At 38.0% G+C, this 19,861-nt stretch overlaps 1 protein-coding gene across 1 annotated transcript in view; it reads left to right on the top strand.

The window, feature by feature from the left end:
* spryd3 (SPRY domain containing 3) overlaps positions 1–19,861 on the top strand; it is a 53,545-nt gene that overhangs the window by 14,309 nt on the left and 19,375 nt on the right. The window contains exons 7-8 of the mRNA XM_015059205.1: positions 9,419–9,568; positions 15,906–15,963. Coding sequence (XP_014914691.1) covers positions 9,419–9,568; positions 15,906–15,963 — 208 coding nt within the window. The remainder of the gene's footprint in view (positions 1–9,418; positions 9,569–15,905; positions 15,964–19,861) is intronic.

Genomic DNA, 19,861 nt, shown 5'->3' with positions numbered 1-19,861 from the left:
CCTCCACTTATGCTCTTCTTTTCCATTTTGATCCTTAAAAATTGGTCATATTTGAGCTTTAATGTGATCGAGCTCCATTACACCTTCGTGCTCCATTACAGCTGTGAGCTCAAAGTTCACTGCATTCTTAATGTCTATACTCATATATTCTCTTTGTGCAACAAATTAATGAAAATTTGTGGATTTTTATTAATCCCAAATTGCTGTGACGAATGATCCAGCTAAATACAATTATTGTAATTTTAAAGTTAATGAAAGTTGATGAAAATTAACTCAATCACAAAAACTTAATTTGCACTGCGTTTCCAGCTCTGCCACAAAATGACCTTTCAGTAATCTCATTGTGCTCAGGGGCCAGACGCTAACGACAACAGGGCAGCTGGTACCACTCTGTCATTCTGACTGAATTAGTTGAGCAGAACGGCTGCTTAACATCATTCACTTCATCTCTGCATCGAAAAGATCCTGCAGACAAGAAAACTGCTCCTTTTATTGCACCCAATTTAAAATTAATATTGAAAAATGTTTGACTTTCCAGCTTTTTTCTTTGTTCTTTCAAGGAGGTAACTGTAATAATGCGTCAGGAATCCAGTGGATTATTTGTAGACAAGCTCTTTAGCTTTGACTGAAAATTGTTTTGGATTTATGTCAAATGAAATGGACACATAGATGTAAAAGAAAGAGGAAAAGAAAATTGGCAGAGTGGCGGGGTACAAACTTAAAAAGGAAAGAGAGAGATAAGAATAGAGGAGAAACAATGATAGAGAACAGAAGAAAACACACTTGAGGTCTGAAGAAGGAGAGAAAAATACAGACCCAAGAAACCACTTTTAGCAAGACATTTTCCCCACATTATAAGTTAATTTATCTGCCAATAGAACAAGTACTTTTTCATTAATATTAAGGAATTATTTTCCTAAAACAAGTGCCTATTTCTAGCTGAAAAGTCACTTTTACGTAAGTTTGTCTTATTACAAGTGTATTAAGAAATTTTCTCTAGAAACTAGACTAAAATTACTTGGTCAGATTTTGTGTTTTGCAGTGATAAACATTTAAATTCTAATCAACATTTAACACTGGAACTGGAAGACATTTTAAATATCCCACATAAATAAACAAAACAACAGAAATAATAACAAAAAAAAGAATTATGAAGTCGAAACAAAATTATCTCTAAAGAAAAAAAAACTAATCGAGACCAATTTTTTGGTAGAAAAAATTATAAATTATGCAAATAGAAATTTATCGTGTGATTAATTGATTTATTGATTTATTGCTTATTACAACGGGCCACATGTTACAGCAAATGCACTGGGTGCAGTTGATGGGGAAATCCCATTATTGAGTTGAATCCAGTCAAGAATACCTTTACCTGGAAATCCCCAGTTGTATGATAAGCAAAACCAAGTAGTAGTAAAACTTTTGTCAAATCATCTTAAAATCATTAATATCTCATCATTCACTCTATGAAAACCATAGCTCACATGATCATAATGTCAAACGTTTGACCCAAATCAGTTCCTTTTGCCTTAAACTGTTAGAAAATGCAATTAGCTGTCTATAAAAACTCTTCACCTGACCTTGTGTACCAAGAGACTTCTAGACGGACAGAAAACACATAAATTAAAAAGCCTCCTTTATTCCACTTCTTTTCTAACAATGGAGGCCTCTCCCTCTTCTCAAACCTGTGACTGATCTGTTTGGTTTGGGTTTTAAAGCTTCTTAGAGTTTACCACCAATCAATTACGTGTAACCTTGAATGTGATCGGCCTCCTTCGTTTCTTTAAGTTTACGCCTGCACACATGGATCCACGTATTTGTTTTCTACCTTCATCATGACTGCTCAAGACAAAGGTCTCCTATGCAAACACGGCCTGTGTGTTTGGTCATAGTCCACCTACTGAGGCTTTTTCAGCTCGCCACCCTGTTTGCTGTTTCACCGTTTCTCTTGAGAGGAGATATTTGGCTGGCGGTCCACTGCGTACGTGCGGCTCACTGCGAACTCGAGCCTGCAGTCCCTCCACCTCCTGTTGTCACAGCAGTCTCTCTGCCCACCAACTTAATCCCGTCAGCTGCGGATGAGCGGGCCGATAAGTAAAGTGGACGCCACCTGAGGCTGCAGTTGTCTGTTTCCCCAGTCATCCAGTCGTTGCTTTTTGAGCATCCGTTCCTCTCTGTGGCTCCCTTACGCCTGGGAGTGAAACGTCTTGCCATTCATGTCGTTGTCTAGGAGATCGCCTGGTCTCATGAAAGGAGGAGATGTATCGATAATACGGCAGGGTCTTCACCAGAACATCAGCTGATCTGTCGACACCATCATCTGTTCTGTTTCCATCTCTCCTTTCATCCTTCTTTCTTTCATTTGTTTGTTTTTCTTTTGTTCTTTCCTTCAATCCTATCTTTCTTTTCTTCCTTTCTTTCTAACTTCCTTCCTTTCATCTTTACATTCCCCTTCCTTCGTCCCTTCCTTTCTTCCTACCCTTCCTATTTCTCTTTCCTTCATAACCTCCATTCTTTCCTTCCCTCCTACACCCATTTTCTTCATCCTTTCCTTCCTTGCATTCTTCCTTTCTTCCCTCTTTCTTACCTTGCTTCTTGGCTTCCTTTCTTCATCCTTTCTCTCCTGTCCTTCCTTCCTAACATTCTTGTTTCTGGTCTTTTTTCTTACCATTTGTCCTCTGTTCCTTCATTCATTCATTCTTTCCTTTCCTATATTCCTCCTTTCTTTCCCTTTCCCTTTCTCTCCATCTTTCCTTCTACATCACACGTCTCATTGTGGGACATCTCAGGTCTTCTAGCTTTCAGGAACCATTTAGACTCAAACACAGACAAAAAAACATTCTTCAGCTGCATCAGTGTAAAAACTAAAGCCAAGAGTCAAAAGTTATCTTCTAACAACAGTATGATGCAATTCCAATATTGACCAATCTAGTTTCCCAAGACTCTCTTCAAATACCTTTTGAGCAGAGGTAAGTGGAGAACCCAAAGATTTTTGACATTTTGAGCTCTACTGGACCCCAAACTATTACCTCTACCACCAGTAAAAACCTCATTAATGTTGTCAAAGTGCTCAGGCAGTGATTTGCTGTTTCCCACAGTAGTTGTATTTAAGTATATTATGTCATTTGTTGTGGCATCAACCTGCAACCTCCATCAGTAACAACATGAAAGCCATCAGCATCATTTTTGACATGGTAGCTGTCACTCTAATGTAATGGGTGCTATGTGTCGAGACATGAACGCGGGACCTCTATGCATGTCCTGCGGTGTTTGGCAGCGGTGCTGGCAGCGGCTCTTTGGGTTCTGTGGGTTAAGGCGTGGTTCTCGTGTGGCATGTTCCAGCGCATTCTGGAAATTATTTATTGTATTGAGATGCGGTTAGCTTGGAGGGTGGATTTGGTGCTATTTGCAAGTTTGTCATGTTCTTCTAACGTGTTATGAATAGTTTTTTCAGTTGCAACCCATTACAGAAAATTTACGCCTTGTTCCCACTGTTTTCTGTCAATTTTTGTTCTGATTAAGTTGTCAAAGGTTTGATTATGCCTACTTTCCCTCCCATTATAGTGAGTTCAGGTATTTTACGAGACACTGCTACATATTCCATCAAATTTCCTTGGTGCCTCTGATTATTTTCTTAAGCTGCCCTTTGAGGCTTGATTTGACTAAGCACTGCAGTAAAGTTTGATTTATGGAAGACTCACCTCTGCAACTTGCTGGGCAGCCACCATTTAACTTGTTCTGGCAAAGGAGATTCACTGGCTGATGACATGCCATATTCCACTCAAGCTACTACAAAAAAGTTTTTGTAAAACTGCATGCCAATGATTCCCAATCATTTTAATCTAATAAAAAAATGTTTGATTATGTCAGAACAGAAATATTTTGTTTAACTTGTGCACAACTGACAAGTGAAAGAAATAAATTGTTTGTGAACCTCAGAACATTTTAGATTGCTGGATTTAAAATTGTGGCACAGCTACCAGTCGGCTGTCTTCTGTGCTACTCGGTCTTTTAGAAATGATGATTTATAAGGTGAATATTACATTAATTGTGGAGCGTAGGATGACAGTGAATCGTGAACAGCTCTGGTGCCTACCTGAGCTGTGTTAAATTACTTCTGATGTTTAAACTTGGATTTGATGAGGATGTTGGACCAAACGTAACCGTATTTGAGTTTAAAGTTTGAAAAGCTGAGAGATTTGCTAATTGATTTCTTCAGTAGCCAAGCTAACTGTTTTTGGTAATGTTATACAACCAGGAGTCCTGTCAGGGAAAAGTCCTTCTGTTAATCTAATTCCGTTTGCATGTATTAACAAATTACAGAACTGCAACGCTGTTCTGCCTGCGCTTGTCTTTCTTTATCCCATTGCACAGTCTGTCATCTGGAGGTATTCCCTTGTATTCATAGTCAGCACTGTGGTGGAAGTTCCAGTTTCAAATCTTCAGTTTGTTTGCTCTCCACTCTCTCCTACACAGGTGATTGTGAGCCATGTTTCCACAGAGGTGTGTGGAGATTAACCTTGTTTTATAACAGTCTTGGCATTGATCACCTAAAAATTCACTGGCTTTGCTGCATAGTCAAAGAGATAGTTAAAAAAACATACCATACTTTGCATTTGTATTTAAAAAACTTTAAAGTAAATTGGAATGGATGCTATTAATTTATTTTAAGCTCTATTAATATGAATACTTAACATCTCTTTGGGGTTGTATTAATAAATATTAATTGAAAAGTGTAAAAAACAGGATGAGCTTTTGACAATAACATTGTATCTTCAAAAATGTAGCAGAGTTTGGTCAGACAGTGACGTGATGTCGTCGTTGAATTACCTTATTGTAGCTCCTTTAGCAACGTGAAAGGAGTTGTTTCACAACGTAACTTTTATGTCTTTATTTCTAGGGCCGCGTGTTGCATATGTTTCAATATTAACCGGGAAACTATAACTGCAGTTTCAGGAAGCGAGGCATCATCACACAATGTGTGAATAGTCATTATAGTGATTTAAGTAGACAGTTACAACTTTCACTGTTGTTTTTAAAATAAACCAAAGCTGCCTGTGAATAGTAAAATATGTTAATGCTTGAGACACCGTCTAGAAACTCTTAAATCCACCAACTTTGAAAGTTCTAACGCCATATATACTTTAATTAGCATTAATAAATGGTGCTTCTAAATTTGCTATTTTTCAGACGCCAGTCAGTTGTGTGTCTAGTAGCATTGCATTTTTGTATTTCAGCTTCCTAAACTCTTTGAGATATTTTAGATGAGCTCTGCAAAAAAAATAAAAAATTGGAATTGGGAGATTTTCCTCAAATAATTTAAAGTTAAGTTCCACATAAAAATACTGAGCTGTGAATATGCTGGGGTCCACTCTCGGATAAATCAGCCCTAATTTGCATTTTGGATGTTTGAGGCTTAATTATATTCATAGAAACGACTCTTCTGTGCTGCAGCTTCTTAAAGTTTTGAGTCTTCTCTCACTAACAGCTGTGATTAAAGACTTCTTTTTCCAGGACAAACTAATAACACGTTCACAAACCAGAAGTAAAATCCATTTAGCTTTTTACTGGATACTCTGGTCAGCCTGAAAGTCGGTCATTTCAAGTCACCTTCTGGTTTAATTTTGAAGCATCCTGAAGCCATCTTGCAGTATTTACTTGCATTTGTTAATGTTTCTATTAACATTTATGAATCCTTGTTTTATCATTGCAGTTTTTCTTGAAAATTTAGTCGTCAAAATGCAGACGATCAAATTATTTTTTAGGATTTACTGACTTTTTTCCATGACTTTTAATTATAACCAAAACATTTTGGTGTTTTGGAGTGCCATATAAATGCCACAACAGAAATCAATAAAAAAAATTACTTGTTGCTTAAGCAAAAGCTTTTGTTTAAGTGAAATCTCCTAATTTTAGTTTCGCCTTCCTTTAAGACTTTATAGGTGTGAGAGGAAACCAGCAGGACCTCTCTCTGGGTGTTGCATCTGTCTCCCAGGTAGCAGCTCAACAAAACAAGGCCTTGCACATTACCATCACGATTCTCACCTGTCAAAATTAAAGGAGCGAGACGGCAATAGAAAAAGAGAGGGAGCGAGATTGTTGGCTATACCAGCGAGGCATGCTTCGCTCAAGGCTACATCTTTCTTTCAGCTCGCTGGTCTCGCTCTCTGTTACTCAGCAGCAAGAAGTAAAGAAGAAAGGTGTGACTAAGAGCTCACCACACTGAAACTCTTTCCTCCTCTCCCTAAAGAAAAACAGTTGTCCAGGCATGAAAGTACAGCGGGTTAAGGAGACACAAGGGTACATACGGAAAGGGCAGTCTGCAACAAAAAAAGCAGAGGATAATGTTGTAACCTGTTTTGGCTCTGGGGAATGTGAAAAGATTTAATTTTTGTGCAGAGAAAATGGTTAAATAATGATATTGTGAAACCTAGTTGGTTGCTGTTTTTTGGGTTTTCTTCCATTTTTATTATGATCTATTAAAAAAAAGAATAAAATTTCCCTAAGATCTCTTTTTGTCCAAAAAATGAATGCATTAATGCTCATAAATGACCTATTTTACTTTGTTGAGATTTTGTTTGTATCTTTTTTGTACCAAGAGAGACAAGTTGTGGCCAATAGAGTTATGTAACGGTAGCCGAAGGCATTATTATTATCATCATTATAAGGCGCAATTATCCTGTAAGGCCAAGTCACTTTACTGTATATGTATTTTCTACATAAGCTGTGATCATTTAAATGTCAAGGTTCTCTAACTGGTTTCCCCTTAGGGCTTAAATCATGTCAAAATATTTGTATGAAACACTTACGTGTTTCAAAAAAACGTGCAGCTAAGTAGGATACATTTAAAAATGTAGAAAATACTCAGGTGTATGTGCATAAAACAGACTATTTCAAAGAAATTAGAAAAACTTCAGTGACGTTACCATTTACTGAGTTTGTTTGGAGCAGTGATGGTTATAAATAATCAGGTCTGCTGGGAGGATGAATCTTCTGTAATGCTCCTTCATTCACCAAGGATGGAGCAGTGAAGGAGCTCTCCATTATGCCGACTGGCGTCAGAGAATTTGAGAAAGGAAAGACCAAAGTTGGCTCATGCCGAGACTATAACCTCATTAAACCAGGTCCAAGTAACTTGTTTTATTGCTCTTAGCGGTGCAGCTGCATTACGCATCTCCTCCTGCTGTGGATATAATTAAAAGGAAGCAGCTGAAATGAGCCATCCATGAACTTCACAGCAGTAAATACAGTGCCATGATGACCAGGCCCTCTGCCAAGAAAGATGCACCTGAGCTGGGCTTCCCAGGTGGGAGAAGCACACACGCCTCTAATTTGCACAGATAGGCTGGTTGCTGGGAGACAGAGTGCAAGTTGTGAGTTTTTAATGTGCAAAATATATCTATTATTGTATTCAGTCCAGGCTTCAGAGCCTTGTTTTGATCAGCTCACTTCAGTGAAAATCACATTTTGAATTTTGTGCGCTTGATTCCTTTGACTATGTGATATGTACATTTTACTGTCCCAGGTTAAAACTTTTGGTTTTGCACTTAAAAGTGAGTAGCGCTTTGCTCAAGGCCATTATTGTTTATTAAGAATGCATTTCTAGCCAGTTTTTCAAAATAAAAGAAGCAGAATAACACATTTTATTCTAATGGAGACTACTCAAGGATCTTAAAATGACTTGGTGTGGATGTAGCTGTCAAATGACCAGGTCAGTCGTATTATTATATTGGGAGGTTTTGGAGAAACCAGCCATGATTATGTTTGTACGGTGAGAAAATGTTTCTAAATGTTTTTTAGGGTGGTTTAACTATTGCTGTTACTTACAATTACTTAGCTAACATTGCACAAAAGAAGGAAGTTGATTTTCTCAGAAAATGTTTTGTCAAACATGGAACTTCTTTAACCCAGATGATTAAACTCTTTCCATGGGGTGTGTCCATTAAGTGTCTGGCTAGTGACAAGCACTCCCAGGTGGGGTTGCACACTCAGAAAGACAAAGGTGTAATATACCGGCGATTTTGTCCACCCCCCATCTCATCTGTCATCTCAGCCTTTCACCAGGGGCTGTTTTCATTTCTGGGTACTCATTCTCAAATACCAATGTTGAATGGAAACATTTCTCAGCCTAAAGGCTTTGTGGTTGCTCAGCTGCCCTCCTGCTCATCCAAATCCTCCCATCTATAATAAAATAGATTAAAATAGCCTGGAAAGTAGCAGTATTATGATATACATCCCTGTCCGTACTTGTAGGTAAGTCACCGTGGGCGTTTTGGTGGGGATTTTACTGGGTTTGGACGCTTCAATTTATCACAGTGCCCACTCATTTAGGAAGCACCTGCAAAAGCTAGCTGTGTGGGTAAATCTCTGCGTCAGTCTGGTTCCCTTGGAGGAGGTAAGTCATGAAGTTCAAGTTTGATCAGGTGTGTTTTCCATTAAACCAGAACTCAGAGAATGAGCTGAATCTTAGGGATAGTCCTGTGTTCAAAACAAGGGAAAATATGATTCTTATTCCAATCACCACCTGGCTGCCTTGCCCTTTTGTTTCACCTGACACAACGCCATTGGAAAATAACACTCCTATTACCTTAAGTTGCTTTTGACGACGTAACATACACTATTTGTTTAATAGATAAGCCTGATTTCCTGGGGAAAATTTTGGACATGTTGGCAAACGAACATACTAACAGTTCTGCAGACCACACACATTCTGGACACAAATGGTTTACATTTTGACCTCCAGGTTGAAGTGCTACAGAGCTCGGTTTGCAGAAACCAGCCACCACAGAGAGCTTTAAGAAGGGAAATATTTGGTGTACACACTGCAAAAACACAAAATCTTACCAAGTATTTTTTAGTCTAGTTTCTAGTATAGGTAACTTGGTACATGTAAAATAAGACAAAATTAACTTAAATGTAACTTTTCAAAAGTAAATACATCTGCCAGTGAAAAAATAAATTTTTCCCATATTGTAAGTTAAGATATCTTGTTCCACTGGCAGATTATTTCACTAATAACTAGTACTTTTCCATAAATGTTAAGGAATGTTTTACTTAAAACAAGCTAACAATAATAAAGTTTAGTGTTGTCAAATTTCAGTACATTTTCCCCATGTAATTATTGACATAAGTTTTTGTATCTTGCTGAAAGGTTATCTGAAAGCTAGTTTTGTCTTATTTGAAGTGTATTGAGATATTTGCTCCAGAAACTAGACCAAAAATACTTGGTAAGTTATTGTGTTTTTGCAGTGCATGATCCTTGTAAATGAAAACTTACAATCTCCAGATCAAGACCTTGTTTCTGGTTACTGGAAACACAGTAAATAATTACAACCTTTGTCGTATTAAATTGGTGCACCTGACTATGGAAAAATAAATAAAACCTCATTTTTTCCTTTTCTCTGTGAATCTCTCTCAGCTCCTGGAATATGTTGGCAAAGGAAAGAGCATCATGGACGTTGGTTTGGCTCAGGCCCGCCAGCCGCTCACCACCCGCTGCCACTACTATGAAGTGGAGATAGTTGATGCTGGGGAGAAGTGCTACATCGCCTTGGGCTTGGCAAGAAGGGTGAGCTGTCAAAGTAAATGCTTGGATAACTTCAGACACACCTGTGCTCAGAGGGGTACTCTCCGTACTCTCCTTTTCTTTAGCATTTGGCCGTAGCATTTTATTTCTACTTAGTGCAACAGAGTGAAAACAGTGTAGCTCAGCGGAGTTTAGTTATGTACATTTCTTCTTCCAACACTATAAAGTCTTCCTCAGACTTCCTTGTGGGAAATTTTTGCTTTCCATTTCCAGGGAATGGAATTCTCTCCTTTCACATAAATAAAAAGCTGTTGGGTAGTGAGGGTAGTTGTCTTGGTGGTTTTGATTTAAAAAACAAAAACAAAACAAGCATATCAATGTGCATGCAGTGAAGTAGCTCTTTACCACCACACCAGAAGCAAAGTTTTTATCTTATAGATAATTACATTAAACTAGATGAGTGCTTCTTATTAAAATATCCAGAATGTTGTAAAAAAAAAAAAGCAGAAATATCTCGAGATCTGAGTCTATAAATCTCGACTGAAAGTATTTACTCTTAAAGTGAAGAATGATTAGAAGCTGATAACTCAGAAAAACAAACTGCGCCAATAGCAAACAGTGATGTGAATAAGCAGCCACTTGAATTAAAGGAACAGTTCACTCTTTCTTAGAAGTCAGACCAGACGTCTTTGTGTTTGATTAAAAGTCAAAGCCACATAATTTCTACGAAGTTACCCAACTAATCACAGAAATGTCGCTTTTTGTCATCTTCACAAACAACTTCTTTGTTCTTTGAAAGCTAAACACACACATTCACTCCTTGTATTTTAATGTTTACTTTAGGTTACCTGCAGCCATTCCTTCGAGCTTAGAGCTCAGCACTATTTTACTTTATTAATTCTCGTGGTCCTTTTCCTGCTGCATCTGGCTCCTATTATAAAGCCATCAAGGAAAAGTGGCGTGAAAGTTGCAAAACAGTTTCCAGGTTTTCCAAGTAATCCGTTTCACCCAGCATGCAAACAATACAGGCTGGAATCTTAACACAAATCACTTTCCATTTAACCAGGAACTCCCTGCCGCTGTTTCTGCTGGACATGTTGACTTAAGGCTTTTTTTCCCCTATTTTTTTATTTTTTATTTTTGCTGCTTAACTTTCTGAATAGAGGTGGCCAGCTCAGCCTTTGGAAATATTGCAACAAAGGTTGACAGATAAATTTGGACCACACATTCATGCAGGAGTCAGAGCAAGCTCCAAATGATCCAGACTTTCCTAGCCATTCCCCCCACCCCTCACACCCCCTCACACCATTATCTTGTCAAATTGACAAATACCTGCTAACCTGAAGCCAGTTTCACTCATTATGTCAAACAATGCCTATCCCAGTCCTCCACCCTAAAGCCTAATTACTCATGGACTCAACTGACAGCCCAAATGGGTTTGGTACGGTAAGGAGGAATTGGAAATAATTCAATGACCTGCCATTCAAAAATACAACCTCTTCCATTTTATTTCCATATCTCCAGTTGCAATAAACTAATGCTTTCTATGATTTGGCAGTGTGAATACCCTGAGCCCTCACATCCACAGCTCAGTGTGTGCTCATGCAGAAGTTCAGGTTTCATCCAGATCTCGTTGAGAAGCAGCAGGAAGGTCCAGCTCTCCGCTATAAATAAATACCTCTTTGACACCTGTGTAAGAGCGAGGCTGCACATGAGGCAGAACAGGAAGATGAAGTGCCATGTGGAAATGGGTTTTGTTTACGGCACATTAAGCGTTTCAAATGAGGCTGCAGGCTTAGCACTGAGGTCGCACTTGTTCAGTTGAAACCAGAAGTTTACATACACTTCCTCAGAATTTAGTAGTGTTTATTTGGCACTTGCAACACTGCAAAAACACAACATCTCACCAAGTAATTTAGTCTAGATTCTAGTGCAAATATCTTAGTTTACTCTTATTTCAAGTGTACTAACTTAAAAGTAACTTTTCAGCAATATATAGGAGCTTGTTTTAAGTAAATGATTCTGTAATATTGATGAAAAGATACTCTTTCCACTGGCAGATTATTTCACTTTTAACAATGAAATAATCTGCCAGTGGAACTAGTACTTTTTCATCAATATTAATGAATTATTGACTTAAAACAAGCTCCTATATTTTGTTAAAAAGTTACTTTTGTCTTGTTACAAGTGTATTAAGATATTTAAACTAGATACTAGACCAAAAAACTATACTACGATCCAGGAGCGCCATTTGTTTTTTGGGGCACTGATTGACTGGAAAACTGTTGATGCTAGTAGTTCTTGGTACCACAGGTGAGTGGTGGAACAGCTTGCTCAAAGAGTTGATTGGTTTGACACACCGCAGTGTGAAACAGAACTGCAGTAGCTGAAAATGAAACAAATGTTGGAATTTTGGTCTCCAATCGAACCGGATCTACTGGAATATTAGGTGTGAAAACACTCTGAGTGTTTCTTTCCTCTGCGCCATCGAAGACATGGTACTACCATGACATGAGTTGCACCAAAGTTGGTTCTAAAATGCAGCGTTAAGCAGTAGGCATGTCACTTTAAGCAATAAATCAATGAATTGCACAATAAATTAGAACAAGCTCAATAATTTCCATTTTCATGATTTATCGATTTCTCTTTTCTCTCTTTCTATCAAAAACTGGATGATGAAAGTCTTCAGTCTGGTGCTTTGGTCTCTACTAAGCTACTCTCCTTTTGTTTACAGAGACTTCATTATTTATTTTATTTGGTGTTAGGTTTATTTATTTTGGATATTTAAAATGTCTTTCAGTTCCATTGAAATGTTCAGTAGAATTAGAAGTTTATTGATCATTGACAATATTTTCTTGCTTTATTATGCCATTATTACCATTATATTACTTTAAAATTGTCTCAAAACAACAATATTGACATTTATCACAATAACTTCTCAATTCTCAACATTGAGACAACATTTTTCAAAGCATTACAACAACAAGAAACAATGGTAGTATCCTTAGCATGAAGTTTGCTTTCATGATTTCAAATGGAGAGTACTCAGTGTTTGGACATGATGTTGTGTTTGAGCAATAGTTTGGATAAAATTACACAGCCTAATCTTCCCTGCGATCCTTATCTGCAATCCTGTCAGCAGCAGAGCAAATTAAGTAAGTTGTCTGTTTTTCTTTTTCCGCCCTGCATCCATAAAACTTTAAGGAAACGCCAACACAGATGCTTACAGATCAGAGAGTCATTGTTATGCTGTGGGGGCCTGGAGGTTTTAGCCTGATGACATGAGGCTAAACAAACAGACCTGCATTAGTTCTCCACATGGTCCTTGCCCAACCCCTATAAGTTTGGCACGTACAAACAGAGCCCACTGCTTCACCCTCCCATATAGTGTTCCTTCAGCACACACAACATACTCTCACGTCTGTGGTAATACCTGGCTTAAGCTTTATTTTTAGACCCCTCTGTGATATGTCAGTGTGATAGCTGCAGTCGATGATTTGTATCTCCTTCCACATGGTTTTCCTCTCAGCCCGCACCTTCACTGTCACAGGTTTTTCCCCTCGACCTGTTTACTCTTCCACAGTGTGGAAAGCTCAGATTCCACTTAGATGGGATGACCTGATATTGGAGGTCCTGCTCCACCAAGCTGTGGATGCCACCCAGGACTGCCATTCTTTTGCATTCCTGCTAGCAAACAGGTGTCGGACTGGTGTCGGACAAATCATCTCCAGAACAAAAGCCAAAGCCAATGGGACAGTGTCATTATCCACAGTGAGACGTGTCCAGTACCTACATGGCCCGAAAGGCCAGGTTACGGTTTCCAAATGCACACAGGGACAAAGAAACTTCATTTCTGGAGAAACTTCCTTTATTTTGATGAAACTAAAGTGGAACTGTTTGGACATAACGACCATTGTTATCTTTAGAGGAAAAAGGACGATGCTTCTGTCATCCTAACTGTGACACACGGCGGTGGCAGCATCTTATTGTGAGGCTGTTTTGCTGAAGGAGGAACTGGTGGACTTCATAAAATAGATGTCACCATGAAGGAAGAACATTATGAGTAAATATTGAAGCAACATCTAAAGGAAGATTGGTTTTCCAAATGGACAACAACCCTCAGCTTTGGGCCAAAGTGGTTAAAAAGTGGCTTAAGGACAATAAAGCCAATGTTCTGGTGTGGCCACCACAAAGCCTTGTGGGAAAATTGGAAAAGGTGTGTCTAAGAGAGGCGGCCTTCAAACCTGACCCAGCTCCACCGGTTCTGTCAGGAGGAGTAGTCCAGAACTCCAGCAACTATTGAGAGAAAGTAGTTGAAGGAAACCCAAAACATTTGATCCAATTCATATGTTTTGCTGAGGAGGCGTATGTAAACTTCTGAATCTTCCTCTCATTTTTATGGCTTTTGGCAAATGGAAGTAATTTTGGTGATTCCAAGTGACCTAAAGCAAGAAAATTTTGGTCTGATTAAACTTCAGGCATTGAGAAAAAAAAGATGGATGTGTCTTTTTATTCCGTGTATTTAAACTTCTGGTTGGGTTTTTCTGCACCTATAGAGAGTTCTTATTTAATGCATAAAGCACATCAAGACAGTAAAGTGATGTTCACAACAGTTACTACAATGATGGTGATGAGAACAGACATTTAATAGCTGGTTAGAGTTCTGCGGTCTGAACAGAATCATTATTGGATTTTCAAACCTTTTTTTTTTTTTTTTTTTTTTCTTGAACCGTTTCTCCAAATTACAGATTATATTGGTGTCTCAATCAGTTTGCAAACTCTTGAGACGCTGCTCTTCTCCACATGGAGAGCCGGAGGAATCCTCGGGCTTGTGGTTAAGAAGCAGCAGACTTGGAGGATGAAGAGGTTTTAGGGTTGCAGCTGCATTCCTGTGTCTTCTTGTCTTTGTCTACTGATGTCTTACTCTCTCTTCTGTCTTTCTTTCTTTCTTTTTTTCTTTGCATTCCCATTTCTTGCTAACAGATTCCCTGCCGTGTTGTCAGATAAAATCCATGACGTTCCCTTGAAATGTTGGCGACCTTAATTGTAATTATTTAGTCATTCTTTTGTTGATTTTCCATCCCAACACAAGTGCTAATAATAATAATAATAATAATAATAATTTCACCTGCCTTCTTTGTTTTTGAAAAATTAGTCTAACTTCTCCAGCTTTTCTGGATGTTTGGTTAATTATTTTCTTTCCATTTGGCCATCCTCTGTGTCAGACTTATCATAACACAGAAATGAAAGGTCTTTTGTAGGCCTCCTGTTCCTGTTAATAATAAAATAAGTGCAGTAGAGTTTACTTAACAGTGAGGACAGAATGGAAAGAAGTAAGTAATTGTTTAGAAAAGAGGGCCAAATGGAAGATGAAAGATCATGAAGTCATTGCCCCGTTAATCTTTCCTCTTGTTCAGTGGTGTGTTTTTACAATAATAGAGGTGCAGCCTAGAAAACAGATAAAAATCGCTGGTAATTACCTCTGAGTCATCCCTTGATCTTATCCACAAGTGGGCCGATGGTTATTTCTCTTGGTACAGAAGAAGCACTTATCCTGCATATATTTGATGATGGAAACAGAGCAAGGCGATCTTGAGAGTCGGAGTAGTTGGTTATAGACTGAAATCAGTTTGCAAATGGTGCAGATGGTGTCCAACATCTGTCCTCGAGGAGCGGTGTCCCATTGATTTTAGATGTTTTGCACCTGAATTACCTAAATTAAGTCAAGTTTATTTTCACTTCATATTTCAGCATCAAGGCAATTAAAAGTGCTTCACATCATAAAAACATCCTACAATCATAATTTATGAGACAAGCAATAAACAATACATTTTGTAAAATGTCGTCATCCAAATCACCTAGGAAATATATATCAAATGTATTTTATCAATGTTTCAGTTGCTATGAATCAAATTCAACTCTAAACAGGTAGGTTTTTAGTCTTGTTTTAAAGGAAGTCAGTGTTTCGGGTGTTTTTCAGTTTACTGGAAATTAATCCAGATTAGAGGAGCTTAAAACCTGAAAGCTGCTTCTCCACGTTTGGTTCTGTAGACCAGAGCAAGAAGACCTGAGAGGTCTGGAAAGTTGAGACAACTCTGGGGACATTAGTCCTTTAATCCTGGAAATGATCTTCAAATGATAGAAGGCCGACTTTTTAACTGTCTTTATGTGGTTCTGAATGTTCAGAGTCCATCAGGCCTAGTTTCAAACCCATAATCCCTTTTTCTACCAGACTATCGGTAGATTACAGAAAAAGCAGGCATCAGATGCATTGATACAAGGATGGTTTGAAATGATGAAGGAGCCAAATGACTGGCGCTCTCATATCTTCTGAGGGTACAGAACCCTACAGTGACCATTTCTTTCGTTTTTCATTCAGGATTATCCCAAGAACAGACACCCTGGGTGGAGCCGAGGGTCCGTCGCCTATCATGCAGGTGGGACTTTCTCATGATTTCTTTCCAGCTTGAGGAATTTCATTCTTATTCCAGTTTAAGAGAAATTAATGAATCAGACTTCCTTTAAACGTCTGAGGATGCTGTTAGATTTTGTTGCTTCCACAATTAAAGAGTAAATTAGGACAAACCTACGACTTTTAAATCACAAGCTGCTAATAAAACATAAAGTGATAATCTTTTCCAAGCTTTCTGGTTTACTTTTACATAGATGGGAAATAGAATCGCATCGACTGATTGACACCTAAGTGCACTCAGATCAGGTTTTAGTTGCTGGACTAAAACTTGACTAAATACAGCAGCTGTTTTCAACTGACCTTGTTTTTATCAAAAATGACTTACATAATTATTTTAAGAAGGTGACGATATCCAAAAACAATTAGAAAATTTTTATATATTGTCCTATTCCTACAAAAAAAATAAATAAATAAATAAATAAAAATAGCCCATCCTTAGTCTATTGTTGAGTAGGTAAAATAAAATGTATATAAAAAAACATTTTTGGTGATTTTAGTTTTAAAATATTTTTTTTGAGCCATAAATACTTTTGAGGCAACAATTTTGGCCCTCATGACAGAAGCTACGTTCACACTGCAGCCTGAAGTGACCCAAATCTGATTTTTTTTTTTCCCCTTTATGCGACCCGTATTTGACCTTTCTTGACAGCCTGAACAATACAGATTGGGTTTTTTCGAAGGCTACCCAGGCTACTTCAATATGTGGTCCATATCTAATACATGTCTGATCTTTTCAAATATGAAAAGAACGGCCAGGATTTATCCAATCTCAACAAACATCACTATTCTACCCCCTGATATCCGTAAGCGGGAAGAAAAACAGCCATGGCGGACCAAATGAGGACTAAGTTGTTAATGTGCTGGTTCTGGTCGGACAACAAGATACACTCCTTCATAAGCATCCACATTTACTTCTGCAATCGTGAGCATTTCTTCTTCTTCTTTTTATGGCGGTTAGTTAAACTCTGAGCACGCTAAGTGTGACTTTATATCGTTTGGAGTTCACACAGGAAATCACAAACAAGTCGCAAATATTTTGAAGTGTGAACGACCACGCAAAAAAAAAGTTATTTCTCAAAAAAATTGGAATTGAGCTTTAAAGCCTGCAGTGTGAACGTAGCCAAAAAGTTAGCACACAAACGTTTAGATGGAATCCTATCAATGAACAACTTCACAGGAATGTTGAGGTCTCAACACAAACAGCTGGAGAGAAAAAAGAAAAGATATTGTCAGGTTGAGATGGTGATCATATCTGGGAAAGCTTGGAGTAAATAAAACCCGTTGTGAGTCATCTGTATTGTCAGAGTTTGTTCTCGTTTCCTGCAGATCTTTGAAGATTATCTCTGTAGGGATCTGAATAAAACATCCACAGCTTCCCATCCCAGGCTTCAGCACCCTTCACTCTCTGAGCTGTGAGATTAGCTGCCCTGATATGGAAGCACCTCATAGGTGGCTGTTATTATTCTGAACAAGATACTCTTCGTACCCTTTATCTCACAATCAGAGGAGGGTAGAAAACCCAAAAAGGAAGAGAATTACTACTTCAACATAGTTGTACTCAAGTAAAAGTAAAAAGTATCTATCCAAGATAATTTAAAAAGTATTTAAGTAAAAAGTTTACTGTTAAATTATCAATCATTTAACATTTAAAAATTACATAATCAGATGGACCAAAATATAGTTAAGTGGAAACTTTGGTATTATAAGGATGAAAATGACAAGTAGAAAAAAATAATAAAATCAGGCAAAATAAATTTTTTCCAAATCAGTTTCTTTAAAAAAAAAAAAAACAAACTATGAAACTACAGGTGTGTGTCTGAATCTGGTGAACTTTTGGTTAAGACATGTTTGCTTTTCATTCGGTGAGTAGAGAATACAGAAATTTTATGCAAGTAAGAGTAGCAATACTTCATAATAAAGTAAAAGTAAAAAGTACAGTTTAATAAAAGTACATTTAAAAAAAACTCCTCAAATAAATGTAATTGAGTAAATGTAACTAGTTACTGCAAAACTCTGCTCACAATGCTTTGCCACATCATGTTAGTCCTTCTCTGTCCAGAGCTTTTAGGAGACACCTGGACTTTATCTCTGTTGATCTTTCTCGATGTAAATTTTTGTTGCTTCTACTCTAAAAATGGCATAAAAGTCACTTTCTGTTTGCTAGTTTTTGCCACGTTATTTTTGGAGGGTGCATCTGTTGTCCGGATCAGCAATCAAGGAACATTTTCCCGTCCACTCCGCGCATTCCCGGCATGTTTTTAGTTCAAGTTTATGGTCTTAAATCCGCCATATCCCATTGCAGATTGCAGTTATGGTTCCGGATGCATTAGTAGTAATAACAGTTGATGCTGGACGTCCTGCCGGAGTCTGCGGATGATGCCTTCGTGCCGAGTGACAGACAGGACCAGTCATTTAGAGGCTGACTGTGCCAGTGCCAGAGCTGTTGCACTGCGGTCCGTCTGGCTTGGCCGCTGCTTACTGGACGCCACAGATATGCGCACGCCCCTGCAGAGCCGCCATTAATCTTATTTGTTAGTGACTGAAAATGATCCGTGTGGTTTTCCATGCCGTGTGTAAGAGGTTTGTCTTCCCATGCTCGGGATACGGTGAGAGCTCCGGTCCGGCGGCTCCTTCCTCTCCTCTCCGCTTACAGCCCAGCAACCTCAGGAATCGCATGTGGACACTATCTGGCAGGGTGGGGTGACAAATACCTAATGCAAAAACAGCTTTATATGCACCGCAGAGCACCCTATCACCACAGCATGCTTCAATAAGAGATTATTAAAACTTTAATTCCCTTATTTTCTGTCTGCTCTTGCTAAAAAAAACTCATGTGTTTGCGTTTCACTCACAAAATCTCACCAAGTATATCTGGTCTAGTCTCTAATACAAATAACTTAGTACACTTAAAAACAGACAAAACTAACTTATAAGTGACTTTTTTGACTTGTTACATTTTTCTCATTTTATAAGTGAAATAATCAGCCAGTGAAACTTTTGACTGATTTAAACGCACACCACAAATTATAGCTCACTTAAATATACATGCACAAAGACAAAATCTTACTAAAACTTTGTCTAAGAGAATGATCTTAAGCGTGTAAATCTATTTAAGCAAATAATTTGTGGTGTGTGATTTAATCTCAACCATTTGCTGCAAAAACGAAAGTAGATTTCATCTACATTTGAAATAAGGCAAAACTAACTTGCAAGTAGGTTTTCAGTAAGAACTAGGAGCTATTTTAAGACAATAATTCCTTAATATTGATTTAAAAAAGTACAAGTTATAAGTGAAATAATCTTCCAGTGGCACCACACATTTTATAGCTAGAACTTTTTAATCAATATTAAAGAATTATTGACCTAAACAAACTACTATTTATTGCTTAAAAGTTACTTTTAAGATGGTTTTGTGTAATTTCAAGAGTACTAAGACATTTGTACTAGAAACTAAACCAAAAGTGTTTTGTCAAACAGTGTTTTTGTAGTGCTTTAATTCATAGCAGATGTTGGGGTTTATATTGATCGCAATAAAATTTTTAATTGAAAGGACTCTTGATTTTACTTGGACTCCATGTGATGCTATTATGACATCCACATAGCATTAAAATGTGGTCCAAATCCATTTTCTTTCCCCAGAGTTTGTTATTTTCACTACAACATTTCCACTTAAATTTATATTTTGGTTTATCTGATGATTTTTGGTACTCTGCCCAGCTCTGCCTGGTGCAGGTTAGCGGGGTCATGGGGCCGTTAACCTTTTTAAAACCTCTCATCTTTGACTCACTCGTGCTGTGACTCAACGCCTGCACCTGAAGCTTTGTCCCTCCCGACCCCCATCGCCCCCATGCAGCCGCAGATAA

Source organism: Poecilia latipinna, unplaced genomic scaffold, assembly GCF_001443285.1.
Source record: "Poecilia latipinna isolate Pla-1442-1.1 unplaced genomic scaffold, P_latipinna-1.0 Scaffold1612, whole genome shotgun sequence".
NCBI lineage: Eukaryota > Metazoa > Chordata > Actinopteri > Cyprinodontiformes > Poeciliidae > Poecilia > Poecilia latipinna.
The sequence above is the reverse complement of the archived record's forward strand: the minus strand, read 5'-3'. Positions and strand labels throughout refer to the sequence as shown.